The sequence below is a fragment of the Tupaia chinensis genome, unplaced genomic scaffold (assembly GCF_000334495.1).
Source record: "Tupaia chinensis unplaced genomic scaffold, TupChi_1.0 Scaffold000161_1, whole genome shotgun sequence".
In the NCBI taxonomy this organism is placed as follows: Eukaryota; Metazoa; Chordata; class Mammalia; order Scandentia; family Tupaiidae; genus Tupaia; species Tupaia belangeri.
In genome coordinates this window covers 1,506,478-1,519,471 of record NW_006159632.1, presented here as the reverse complement: position 1 = coordinate 1,519,471, position 12,994 = coordinate 1,506,478, and the positions used below count along the sequence as shown (strand labels likewise).

At 54.8% G+C, this 12,994-nt stretch overlaps 2 protein-coding genes across 9 annotated transcripts in view; one reads left to right on the top strand and one right to left on the bottom strand.

The window, feature by feature from the left end:
- LGALS8 (galectin 8) overlaps nucleotides 1-4,514 on the top strand; it is a 19,568-nt gene extending 15,054 nt beyond the window's left edge. For 5 of the 8 annotated variants that reach the window (XM_006145953.3, XM_006145955.3, XM_014586804.2 and 2 more), the window contains one exon: nucleotides 3,149-4,513. In XM_006145953.3, coding sequence (XP_006146015.1) covers nucleotides 3,149-3,298 — 150 coding nt within the window. In that variant the 3' untranslated portion in view covers nucleotides 3,299-4,513. Of the gene's footprint in view, nucleotides 1-99; nucleotides 266-3,148 lie in introns of all 8 variants that reach the window. The other 3 variants (XM_027770833.1, XM_027770834.1, XM_014586806.2) reach the window with 3 other exon arrangements.
- A 956-nt stretch (nucleotides 4,515-5,470) lies between these two features.
- HEATR1 (HEAT repeat containing 1) overlaps nucleotides 5,471-12,994 on the bottom strand; it is a gene marked incomplete at its 5' end in the record, with an annotated part of 61,401 nt that continues 53,877 nt past the window's right edge. The window contains 8 exon segments of the mRNA XM_014586803.1: nucleotides 5,471-5,725; nucleotides 6,747-6,855; nucleotides 8,455-8,613; nucleotides 9,521-9,675; nucleotides 11,611-11,779; nucleotides 11,866-11,970; nucleotides 12,108-12,242; nucleotides 12,400-12,558. Coding sequence (XP_014442289.1) covers nucleotides 5,637-5,725; nucleotides 6,747-6,855; nucleotides 8,455-8,613; nucleotides 9,521-9,675; nucleotides 11,611-11,779; nucleotides 11,866-11,970; nucleotides 12,108-12,242; nucleotides 12,400-12,558 — 1,080 coding nt within the window.

Genomic DNA, 12,994 nt, shown 5'->3' with positions numbered 1-12,994 from the left:
GGTGTGCACCCCGTGTGTCGGCCAGTACAAGCCCGGTGGCGGGGCTCACGGAGGCCACTCCTCTGTACTGTTTAATTAAGGTTTTCTTCCTCTCCAAAGCTTCAACATTGACCTCGTAGCAGGGAAATCAAAGGATATCGCCCTTCACTTGAACCCGCGCCTGAATATCAAAGCCTTTGTGAGGAACTCATTCCTTCAGGAGTCCTGGGGGGAAGAAGAGAGGAGCATCACCAGTTTTCCGTTCAGCCCTGGGATGTACTTTGAGGTGAGGGCATAGCTATTGAAAGTGCGACGGGGACAAGGGTGCTGGGATGGTCCTGACTGGTGAGGGTGTGGGGGTCACCATCCGAATGGCACTCAGAGCCAAGACGGAGGGCATAGCATGTCTGCTGGTGTGTGGAAGGGGACGGCCGCCCCTCGTGGGTCTGTGGAGCTCTGGTGGGATCCCATCTCAGGGCTGAAATGACATGCTCAGTCCCGTGGGCAGGGGGACCAGGAGCCTGAGAGCTGGCACAGCGTCGTCCCCCATGAGGAGAGCGTCCTGTTTACATGTACTCGGGGGGACAAGAGAACCTCAGGACCAAAAGGCAGGGGCCCTCAGTCCCTAAACGTGAATACCTAGGCCAGCAGGTGGCGTGGAGGGTAAGGTGCTGGGTCCCACATGGTCGACCGCGTGGTTTGAATCCCAGACCCGGTAGCTTGAAAAACACACCAGGCATGTGTGCATGTGTGCCCAAAATCCCAAGAGAAGGATGGAATTCAGCAGGGTGATTTCTCTGTCTCTGGCAAATGCATGTACCCTATAGCAAAACAAACCAAAACAAACAAACAAAAAAAAACAAAAAACCAACTTAAAAATTAAAAAGAGTATTGTGAGAACCCATGGCTTCCCCAAAACATGTTTCTGGGGTGCTGAGCAGAGAATCAGGTGTCCCCGAGTGGTGGTCCTGGGTGGGTGGAGGTGACTCACCACCACACACGTCCCCTAGGGGCATCGGTTTAGGTCACGCTCCGAGGAAGGTTTAAACTGTCCCGTGCCTCAGACGGCTGAGTCCGCCAGGACGCAGCGGTACTGTCGATAGCTGTGGAAAGCGTGAACGTCGGGCCGAATAGATGGCCGCGTGAGAGGCAGTTTATCCCCACGTTCTGAGCTGCTGCGGTGCCCTGGTACATGGAGTGTAGACAGGAGTGGGCCAATCGCGGAGTTTCCTAAAGCTGTAGGGAATGGCTTGGAACTTGGAAGGCTGCAGAGGATGTGGCCATAGTAGCTGGAGATGGGTCTCCCGCTGAGGCATGGTGGGACGCCCCCTGGCGGTGGGAAGAGCACAGCAGTTGGGACTGAAGGAGACGTGGGTACTGCAAGGCGCTGAGGCCGGTGCCCAGAGGAAAGCCAGTCCTGGCTGAGGGCAGGGCACAGCGGTGTGACTTCTCTCTTTCTAAAAAATTACTTATTTTATTTATTATTTTTTAAAGTTTTTGCACTCACCAGAGGGGCAGAGAGCGAGAAAGTGAGAAAGAAGCCATCTGGTCTGGGACTAGAACTCTGGTCAGTCATGTGGGAGCCCAGCACCTCAACTACCATGCCACTTGCTGGCCCTGTGACTTGCCTTGTGACCTATCTGGGTCCCATGTTAGGATCTAAGATTAAAAAGGAGAACTGTAACAAATGTTGCTGAAGAATACCAAGATGAGAAATCACATTCATTCCTAATTCAGGTAACACCATCAAGGAGGCAAAGTGAAGCGCATGCAGGCATTTCCTGTAGGCGGAGTTGGGCTGGCTGGGCCGGCTGCCAGCAGAGGGGCCTGATCCCCACTGTGCTGCCGCCCAGGGAGGGCCTTGGCTCCTGCCCGAGGGCGCATGTGTGCCTGGGCGCCTGGCGGGCTATGGCGGAGCACGGCTGGTCTCGCAGAAGAAACCACAGTGAGAAATGGAGGGCAGCACCTTGCACACGCTGCAGCGACCATCTTCCATTTGCTAGCTGTCTACCTCAGAGACGGTAGCTGTCCTCCTGCTCTGGCCTTGCCGTCAGCAGCGAGGCTCTTCCCAGTGGCGTGCGTTTTGTGCCCTCCCCGGTCGGTGCAGACCTCCACGTACCGGTCCTTCATTTCGAGGCTCGTGGCCCCTCCAGTCTGCGCAGCTCACAGTACTGCAGCCTCATCTGTGCCCTTCGCATTCCGAGCAGCAGCGTGGGACCTCGGGTGGCCCATCGCTCGCTTCCCTCTGGGCAAGGTCTTCTGCGTGTGCTGTACCCTCTTCATGGTCTCTTCTCTGGCTTCGCTGTGTCCCCTCCTGTGCTTTGCTGTTTCTGCCTCAGCCCGGCACCATTCTGGTAACCCACGGCCCACCTGCCAGCTCGCCTGCCTCTGAGGGGCTGCAGGCGAGGCTGGGTGTCTTCCCCAGAGTTACCAAGGTCACTGCAGTGGGCTGATACCAGAGTCCCGCCTCCTTGTAGGGCCCAGTCTGTGCAGCTCCTTCCTCACTTCCTGGCAGCCATGTCCCACCCTCTGCGGCTTTGTGGGCTGGCTTTGTGCCTGCCTGGCCTCAGGGAGCCTCGCTCGGGACAGGCTATGCTGTTCCTGCTCTCAGTGCAGGGCCACCCGCTTGGTGTCGGCAGGCAGCCTTCGCCTGGCGTCCAGGTGGGTGCAGGTTCCTCTTGGCCAGGGAACCTGGAGGGCTGATACTCATCACGGGGCCGCCCCTGACTCAGGACCGTCACTTAGCTGGGGGGGGGGGCTCTGAGAAGCAGGCCAAGCCAGGTGTGCCGAGCCGGGGGCACAGGACCGCCCACCAGCTGTGCAGCCTGCACCCCACTCAGGTTGCCCGTCTGGCTCGCCCACCTGGCCCTTGGGCTGCTGGCTGGACTCGCGGCCCAGTGGACGAGGGTCAGGCTGGCCACATCTTTCCTGTGCGGTCACGCTCCTTTTCCTCAGGGGCAGGGGGAGCTGAGGAGAGGAAGCAGAGGGCCGGGGGGAAGCCCAGGCCTGCCTAGGGGCTCCCTGATGCAGGGGCAGAAAGCAAGCAGCCCTGGCGGGGAGGACTGCTCCGTGTGTAACGAAAGCCCAGAAAGCCAAGCGATCGCTTCCCGACCCTGAAGTGCAGAACCGACCCCGCGGGGAAGGCACTAACGGTGGTCTCCCTTCTCAGATGATCGTCTACTGCGACGTCCAGGAGTTCAAGGTCGCGGTCAACGGCATGCACAGCCTGGAGTACAAACACCGGTTTAAGGATCTTGGCAGCATCGACACCCTGGAAGTGGACGGCGACATCCACCTGCTGGATGTGAGGAGCTGGTAGCCGGCAGCCACCAGAGAAAGCCAATACACTGGGCTGTGTGCACGGCCTTGCGCACACTGCTCCTTCACTCGCTGGCAGCTTCCTTGCCCCGGTCTGGGCGGGCGCCGTCCTCGCCAGCGCAGGCTAGTGCTGAGGGAGGGCGTCTGCGGCAGCAGCAGCTCAGGCACTCCGCTCGCTCGCTCCCACCGTGGCCTCCTCTCTAGAACCACACTTAACAAGCATTTACCAAGTGCCTATGCAGGACACACCGGGGTGCCCCAGCATGTTTGCTCAGCGTGTGCTCAGGGCAGTGCTCAGACCCCCACAGGGCCAGGCTGTGAGCTCGGGCCGTCACCCCCAGAGGCTCCAGCAGGCTCCAGTCTTCAGGGCTCAGCCTGCCTGCAGACTCTAAGCACAGCCAGTCTCTCTGGGTGGCTGTCACAGCCTGCATTCCTTCTCCCCAGTCGGGGCTGAGAACCCTCGAGCTCTGCTTCACCAGGTCGTTCCTGACTCCGAACATAGCCTGGAAGTCAGGCAGCACAAACCAAACACAGAGTTGGAACGAACCGGGCCAAGCGCCAGGTGGCTGATCTGTGTTCTTGCTGGAACTCGGTGTGTCACAGGCCTGTGAGTACCACAGCATTCCAGGTGACGTGTCCACAGCCAACAGCGATGCCAAGAATGGGCTTAGGGGACTTAGGAGATAGGTGCTATCAGAGTGAGACCTGGGGAGGGAGAGCGCAGGTGGGGGCCCAGTTCCTGGACCACCGTGCTCAGACGGGTGCTGCCTGCGCTCCTTCCTGCGCCTGCCACCGCCCGCAGCTGAGCACAAACTCCGCTCCCTCTGAAACCGAGGCAGTCCTGCTCCTGCGGGTCGGACTGCGACTGCTGCGTCTCGTTTCTGCTCCTGGAAGGGAGCCGGCAGGTGTTGTGTGGAGGCTCTTTACTGGCCAGGTCTTGGCAGAGGCAATCTCACAGGTTTGGGAGTGGGGCCGGAAAAGCCAAGTAGATCGTTTTATTCTATGAAACTGCTGGGAAAACTCAGCCAGGGCCTGGGAGCATGTTCACTACAGCTTGAATTAGGCACTATTCATGTCCGTTTGCTAGAATGGCATTACCAGTTTTCTTTCTTAAAAAGCACTCTGGGGCCGGCAGGTGGCGTGGTGGTTAAGGGCGCGGGACTCCCGCGTGGCTGACTGTGGTTCAAGCACGAGACCTGGCAGCTTGCTTCCTCACTCTCTCTGTCCCTTTCTGGTCAAATTAAATAAATAAATGAAGTAATTCTTAAATACACACTCTCTGTAGAAGCTGCTGGTCCTTAAACCCTTTCTAGCTTCCTGTGGATTTGTCACGTGGCCCTGCTGTGCTCAGGCACTGAGGTGGTGGCGGGCTGGCTCTAGATCCCCATTACTCTTCAGAAAGATCAGTGCAGACCGACTACAGGCCAGTGAGGAGAAAGGGCACGTGGGCTTTCACTCCTGTGCGTCTTTCAAGTCTGACTTTCGCTTTTGTCTTACACGGAGCGAAGATGAATCTTTGGATGTAACAGATGAGTCTTAGGATGTTATTGAGAGTTCTTAGAAATGGGGGCTAGCTGCAAGGAGGGCTGCTGCTCGTGGGCCCAGTGGTACGTCAGGCTAAACTAAATCAGGCTCCCGGTCACCACGTGAGCCCCGGGCAGCAGAGCATTCAGCCGCTGTCGGAAACCTGGCCACCTCTGCTCCACTCGGAGCCTTCACTTCCTTGCTCCACCGCGAGCTAAGACCAGAAATGAAAAACATCAGTTGAAAAAGATCTGCTGGTGATTACTTTCTCTCGCAAGTACTCAGCGCGTGGGAATGTGACCACCTTTAACCCTGGAGGCCATAGGAGGCCGAGGTGCCAGCAGGCCATGTTCAGCTTGCTGCCTCCATCTCCCCACCAGGGGATCAAAGGAGACAGCTGTCCTGACAACTTGCTCCAGGCCCGCCCCCATCCCAGACCAAGGGGGAACCCCAGGGCTGAGCAGTTGGGGGCGTTCTTGGTGAGTGCTGACGCAATAGACTACCTACAGTGAAGTCCCCAGAGGACACACCTGTGTGCAGACACTTCAGGAAGGACAAGGCTCAGTCTAAACGAGGCGCCGGCTGTGGGTGCTGAAGTCTAATGGGTCAGGAACATGCACGCCGATGTATGAAGGGTAAAACACAGTGGTCTGTATAAAACATTTATTCTTTGTAACCATAGGAGAGGCTTCCGCAGGAGCACAGACGTGGGTGTTTTATAAGTAGTCCAAGTGGGTGTTAAGGCACCAAAAGGAACATGGTTCCGAACACCCCAAGATAAACCCATGGATGGGAGACCTGCACTCTGGGCTGTGTCAGAAGTAGCCCTGCAGCGGCTCCCCCAGGATGCCCTCCAGCTGCTGGATGGTCTTCTGGCACTGGAGCTCCACTTCTTCACATTCATCTGAAAAACATCACGACGCCGGTGTGAGTCAGCCCTCCTGCCCCAGGGGCCAGCCTAAGCTTCCTGGCACGTAGCTCCAGCTCTATGGAGGGTGAAAGGCAGCACGTCGGCTGTGGGGACCTAACCCTGCCCTCCTTCCTGCCTTCATCCCTTCCTGGGCTTAGTCCTGGAAGCTAATAAGCCAGAGCCCTGAAAGGGTGCCGACAAACTGAGTCCCAGTTCCCAGGGCACCACGGCCCCAGTGTGTGCCCCACCAAGCAGGAACTCGGCAGGAGGCGTGCGGTCTCCCTGCCCACCAAGCCTGCACAGCAGGACCGACATCTTCCTGGATGCGTCTTCCTAGATGTGTGGTGGCAGGACATGCAGCGACACTTGGGCCAGACACACCAACCTACTGCTCTGACCACGCACCCCATGGGCTCTCACTGGCTCTGTCACCTCGAAGCAGAGATGACGGCACACACCATGGAACACTCAACCCTGGGTCCCATGTAGACACTGGGCTTCATTAGAAGTGGGCGCCCTGGGCCAGTCAGTGATCTGGTTGGGCAGCTGGATCACACATAGCCAACCATGTAGTTTGAGTCCCAGACCTAGTGGCTTGCAAAACATGCCGTGTGTGCCCAATACCTTGAGAGGGGAATGGAGAAGGGATTACAGCATGGCCATATCCCTGGGTGGCGAGTTCTCACTTTCTCTCTCCCCACACCCAACCTCGGGGAGCTCACATGCCTTATAGAAAATTTAAACAAACAATGCAGGCATCCTATTACATCCTAAATGCTAATGCACAAACCCTATGTTAGAACCCAGGCACAATTGTGTAAATTTAAGAGGATACCTAAAAAACACCATGGTCTTACACGATCACAGAAAAACCACAAAAACAGGTGAAGATCCACTGCATGCCATCTCACTCACTTCCTAAGTGGCTCCCTCACCCTCAGCAAGGCTCGGCCGCCACGGTGAGACTGGGACAGCGCCACCGTTTTACTGAATTATTTAACAGTTTGGGGATTACCTTCCATTAATTCTGCTAAGAAAGGAATAGATTCTGGAAGTAGGACGATGTAATTCTCCTTCAGTTTCTCAGCCAGCGCTAACACAGTAATCAAAGCAGCAAAGCGAACCTGTAGGGACAGAAGAAAACACCGAAGTAGAAATGGCTGCACTTGGGACCTTCGGGTCTGTTCTGACTTGCAATGGACCCACTATTTCACACGCCTCTGCTTTCTCTCCTGTGCCCGTTCAACTCTCACTGCAGAATACCAGTGTAACTTGTTCAAGCAGGGTCTGTGTGGAATATGGCAACCTTAAAAATCAGTTTTCAAATCGTATTGTAGCAGTATAGATCTTCAGTGTGAATACCAATTTACAATATCCCTTTACAAAAAAACAGTAAAAGAGCCGTGTCCACATTTTTCTTTAATTTGCTATAGGCTGTGTGCACTTGCCAGAAATGGAGGGAAAGTTAAAGTGAGAAAGCACCCTCCACCCCCAAAATAGGAGACGGTCTTGCTGTAATCCCTTTTCCACTTCTCCTTTCAGGATTTAGGGCATACATGCACGCACGCCTGGTGTGGTTTCAAGCCACGGGATCTGGGACTTCACCCACAGTTGGCCATGTCTGATCCAGCTGCCTGCACCACCATACCATCAGCTGGCCCTAAAGTGTCACATTCTAACTCACATATGTCACCAAATTTAACTGCACTGGAGATACCAGCTTTGCTGAGTGTGCACTCTGCTGTCACTGACAGGGCTCTCACCAACACGTCTGTGGTCACCACTGTAGTCGGGAAGGGTCAGGGTACCCATGTGGGTGACACTCTCAGCTCAGCTCCGAGTAAAAAGCACTGTGACAGTGTACCAGTTTGGAAGCTGGGTGTTTCTCACCGTCTCTGACAAGGCAGGCAAGCAGCGGTGCGTACCAGTGACTGACCTGAAACGGACCTGCTGGCTGGTCAGCCCTCTCAGTTCTGGATAGGTAAAGACCACTTTGATGTTGCGAGTTGTTAAAAACATTTATGACTGGCTGTATGAAATCAGAATTTTCTTGACAGTGTGCAACCAAACTGAAACGCTAAAATGGATTCCACGCTCCTACTTGCTTAAGAACCTGTGGCTATGGTTTGGGTGTTTGGAAGAGCAGTTTCCGTGCTTAGGTTCTCACTAAGTAAATGTTCCAATTTTGATGCCATGAACCCACTGATAAAATCCTGCTTTGGTCTTTTTAATATCAGTGAGGTTTAATGTGAGAACGATTTGGAGAAATGGTAATTCACTGCAGAACAGCTGGGAGGTTCTGACACTCAGGCATGAAACCCTAACTTCTACCCAACCTCGCCACGGCACAGTGCTCCTGCCACTGTCCTTGCATGCTCAAGGTTGTCAGAGGAGGCGACACCTGGCCCTGACTCGCAGGTCCCCTGGGACAGTGTTCACCTGGAGCATACTGACATTTTAATTGACACTTTGCTGTTCAGAGCTGCAAGTGTGTAGAGACTTTGTCCTTCAGTACTCCCTCTGCCAGCATCAGGGTGGGGCAGTCCCAGGGAACCGCTATTATTTATAGTTAGCCTTATAAAAACTAAGCATTACATCGCTCAGGCTCAATTCCAGCCAATCCCAGCAGGCCTGTGGGGCTAGATGAGCAGATGACCAGGCCTGCATTCGGCCCCTTGCAATATTTAGGCCACATGATGCGCTTGCTACCCGTGGTTCCTGACCTTGGGCGAGGAGTCTCTGGTCTTGAGCAGAACCTGGTAGTTCAGTGGTTTCCAGAGGGAGTCGTCAGCCACAGCCACGGAGAACTGCGCAATGCACGGCACCAGGTACGTGGCCACCCGCTCCTGGAACCGCACCTCTCCTCCAAGTCTGTTCTCCAGCTGTGAAGAGTGAGGTGGCAACTATGAGCGACAGGGCTCGCTTGCCCTTCCGCAGATAAGCAGCATCTGGTTAGCCTTCCCAACGTGGCCCACTCAGAACCAGCCGGCTCTTAGGGAACCATGGCCCTAACCTGAGCCCTCTACCTGCAGTAGAGCACCAGAAAGGTCTCCCTGCTCCAGAGACAGCCACAGCCGGGACATGAAGCCCAGGAAACAACTAATTATTTTTTTCAAAGAGTGAGATTTTTTGCTATAGGGAGTATACACTCATTAGAAGAGACAGAAATGCCCCACCCCAGGGGGGTTGACCATGCTGCAATCCTCTCTCCCCACACGTGCCCAGTGTGAATTTAAAGCCACCAGGACTTAAACCACTGTCAGCTACGTGGGAGTTCAGTGGTGTAAGCATTATGCCAGGAAACTTTTTTTTTTTTTTTGCTATAGGGCGCGTGCGCTCGCCAGAGAGAGAGAGACAGAGAGACAGAGAGACACAAAGCGAGAAATCACCCCCCCAGGGGGGATGGCTACGCCACAATCCCTTCTCCTCCATTCTCCTCTCGGGATCTTGGGCATGCATGCACACGTGCCCAGTGTGAGTTTAAGCCACCGGGTCGAGAACTCGAACCGCAGTCGACACTACGTGGGAGTCCAGTGACATAGCCATTATGCTAACTGCTGGTCCCCAACTAACTTTTTAATTAGCCATGAGATTTTACATCTTTCTTTAGAAAAAAAGTCAAAACACAAAATTCCACAATGAAGATATGCTATAGTCATAAAAAAATAAATCCTAAAATAAAACTTAGGACTAAACAAAAGTCCAGCAAACTTATTTTAGCCAATACAAACCCTGTGACCTGACCGACAGTGACAGCTTATGCAGTCACAAGGCGACCCATCTGGTTACCTGATCCACCAGCGGTGTCATCAAGGCCTCGGCTCGCTCTTTACTTAGGAAACGCTGGGTGTCGAAGAGGAAGATCTTGTACAAACAGTTCAAAATGAACTGCAGGAGCAGGCAGCACTTTTCAGGGTCATTTTCAGAGTCAAAAAATGCTTCATCTGTAGATAGGAGGGGGGAAAAAAATGACAGCCTGGATTTCACAATGCAATTGCAATGTGTACATTCAGATCCTTGTGACAATAACTGTAAGAGTATCTCTGGGTCAGGCTGTGGTGTGGTAGTTAAGGAGGCTGCATCCCACATGGCTGGCTGTGCGGTTTCAGTCCCAGGCCTGGTGACCTGTGAAACATGACAGGCAGATGTGTGTCTATCCCCAAAGTGCCGATGGAAGGAGAAGCGAAGTAGAAGGGCCTGCAGAGTGACGGCGCCCACAGGGGACCTTCTCGCCAGTCCTCTCCCCCCCCAGTGAGGGCACACACTCTCAAGTCAATCAGAAAGAAGAGCTGCGGAAAGCCCTCGTCAGACAGAGGCAGGACAGACGTGAGCCAGAGGGTCTCTTGGGAATCCATGCACCTCAGAGCCGCGAAGGCTGACGCTGTGTGGGAAGGCTCCCCGGCTGTCCAGACATCAGCATCCCAGAGCATAACCCACCAAACGCGGCGGCTGCTCCCGCCCACTGAGCGCCACTGTGCACCTCACCTCCGCACAGCCTGCCCATTAGTCAGGGATTCTCGGCATCCGAGGACGCGCGCTTTGGTTACCTGACAGCAGGCATATTAAAGTCACCCTCCCCGGCCTGGAGAACCTCTCCAATGGTGTCAAATGGAGTACCAGGCTGCGCCCTGTGTGAGGGACTGCTGCCAGCAACCCACCTGTTTTGGAGATGTTCACCTGATTCAAGGTGTCTGCAAAGGGCTTTACTAAGTGGCCAGCGAACAGAGTGAAGAGCCCCCTCAGTCTGTCAGCAATGCAATCCGTCAGGTTGTAAAACGTCAACAGCCTGTCCTTTGGGGCGTCTTCTGTCCTGGCCCAGTCGAAGAGCTGTAAGGGTAACACGATCTCAGTTCTTTCCCCACACCCTATCCCTGCCTCTCAGCACAGCGCAGCTGCGGGGAAGAAAGCCTCACCTTGAAGAACAGGGGTCTGAACGTGACCTCGGACAGCTTTACAACCATGGCTACGAGACAGTCCACGATACAACCTTCTGTTTTCCCAATTTCTTCTAGGTCGTACTGAAAGCAGAAGAGCTGAATCAGCCTCATGAATGCCACAATCATTTGGGCAAACACAACCATTGCCAGCTTGACGTCCCCAGGCCCTGAACCAGGTAGGTGACAACTTCCACACTGGGGAGCAGACAGGAACCTACCTCGGAGTGCTGTGCTCGGAAGTCCAGGGCCCTCAAGAAGAATGCGGTCAGCAGAGACTGATGGGAGGTGAGCTCCTCCTTCTTCATGGCCCCAATGTGCTCCTGCAGGATGCTCATGAATGGACCCATGTGGCTCTACCACAACACAGAAGGAAGTGTGGCTGTGCGGTTTCAGTCCCAGGCCTGGTGACCTGTGAAACATGACAGGCAGATGTGTGTCTATCCCCAAAGTGCCGATGGAAGGAGAAGCGAAGTAGAAGGGCCTGCAGAGTGACGGCGCCCACAGGGGACCTTCTCGCCAGTCCTCTCCCCCCCCAGTGAGGGCACACACTCTCAAGTCAATCAGAAAGAAGAGCTGCGGAAAGCCCTCGTCAGACAGAGGCAGGACAGACGTGAGCCAGAGGGTCTCTTGGGAATCCATGCACCTCAGAGCCGCGAAGGCTGACGCTGTGTGGGAAGGCTCCCCGGCTGTCCAGACATCAGCATCCCAGAGCATAACCCACCAAACGCGGCGGCTGCTCCCGCCCACTGAGCGCCACTGTGCACCTCACCTCCGCACAGCCTGCCCATTAGTCAGGGATTCTCGGCATCCGAGGACGCGCGCTTTGGTTACCTGACAGCAGGCATATTAAAGTCACCCTCCCCGGCCTGGAGAACCTCTCCAATGGTGTCAAATGGAGTACCAGGCTGCGCCCTGTGTGAGGGACTGCTGCCAGCAACCCACCTGTTTTGGAGATGTTCACCTGATTCAAGGTGTCTGCAAAGGGCTTTACTAAGTGGCCAGCGAACAGAGTGAAGAGCCCCCTCAGTCTGTCAGCAATGCAATCCGTCAGGTTGTAAAACGTCAACAGCCTGTCCTTTGGGGCGTCTTCTGTCCTGGCCCAGTCGAAGAGCTGTAAGGGTAACACGATCTCAGTTCTTTCCCCACACCCTATCCCTGCCTCTCAGCACAGCGCAGCTGCGGGGAAGAAAGCCTCACCTTGAAGAACAGGGGTCTGAACGTGACCTCGGACAGCTTTACAACCATGGCTACGAGACAGTCCACGATACAACCTTCTGTTTTCCCAATTTCTTCTAGGTCGTACTGAAAGCAGAAGAGCTGAATCAGCCTCATGAATGCCACAATCATTTGGGCAAACACAACCATTGCCAGCTTGACGTCCCCAGGCCCTGAACCAGGTAGGTGACAACTTCCACACTGGGGAGCAGACAGGAACCTACCTCGGAGTGCTGTGCTCGGAAGTCCAGGGCCCTCAAGAAGAATGCGGTCAGCAGAGACTGATGGGAGGTGAGCTCCTCCTTCTTCATGGCCCCAATGTGCTCCTGCAGGATGCTCATGAATGGACCCATGTGGCTCTACCACAACACAGAAGGAAGTGCTGCATTTACCACTTCTAGGCCTCAGCAGGCATTTTCAAAGGAATTAAATAGCCAAGTTCTCCTCTTAGCAAAAATGTAAAACCACAGCGTCATCTCTCTCTTCTGCCAAGTCTAATACCCACTATCATCTCACCTGCCAGCTCTTCTCGATCTGCTCGTAGGTTTTGTTGATGGCTGGCAATAAGACTCGGGGTGCGAGAGTGGTAGCCAGAGTCTTCTTCAGAGACGTGAGACGGATGTGAGCCTGGGAGGCAGCACCCATCTCGCTGGTGGTTTTCTCCAAGTGTATCACCTACGGGAACATAAATCTCAGTAATTGAGGCAAGGCCATTACGGGTCCTCGCTGACCACGTGCTGATAGGAAGGTGAGAAGTGGTAATGGAGTCACTGCCAGTGCAGTGTCTGGGAACACTGCACATAGTAGCTGCACTCCAAGTTCCTCTCAAAGCCAACCCAGAATGCCTGCAGATAAAATGGGGCAGAGGCCTCTTTTCAACTGGGAGTGGGTGAGGACGATACGTGGTGGACACAGAAACCACAGCACTCCAGGCCTTAGACCTCAGAGCTCAGGAATCGAGACTGGCCCTCGGGGCACAGGCCTTTTCTGGTGCACGTGCAGAGGCAGCAAGGCCACCTGTCCATGGTGGCCAGGACTCCCAACTGCAGAGGGGGCGAGTGAGCACCACACGGGGCAGCAACGCCAGAGGCACCGAAGTCAACATTCTCGG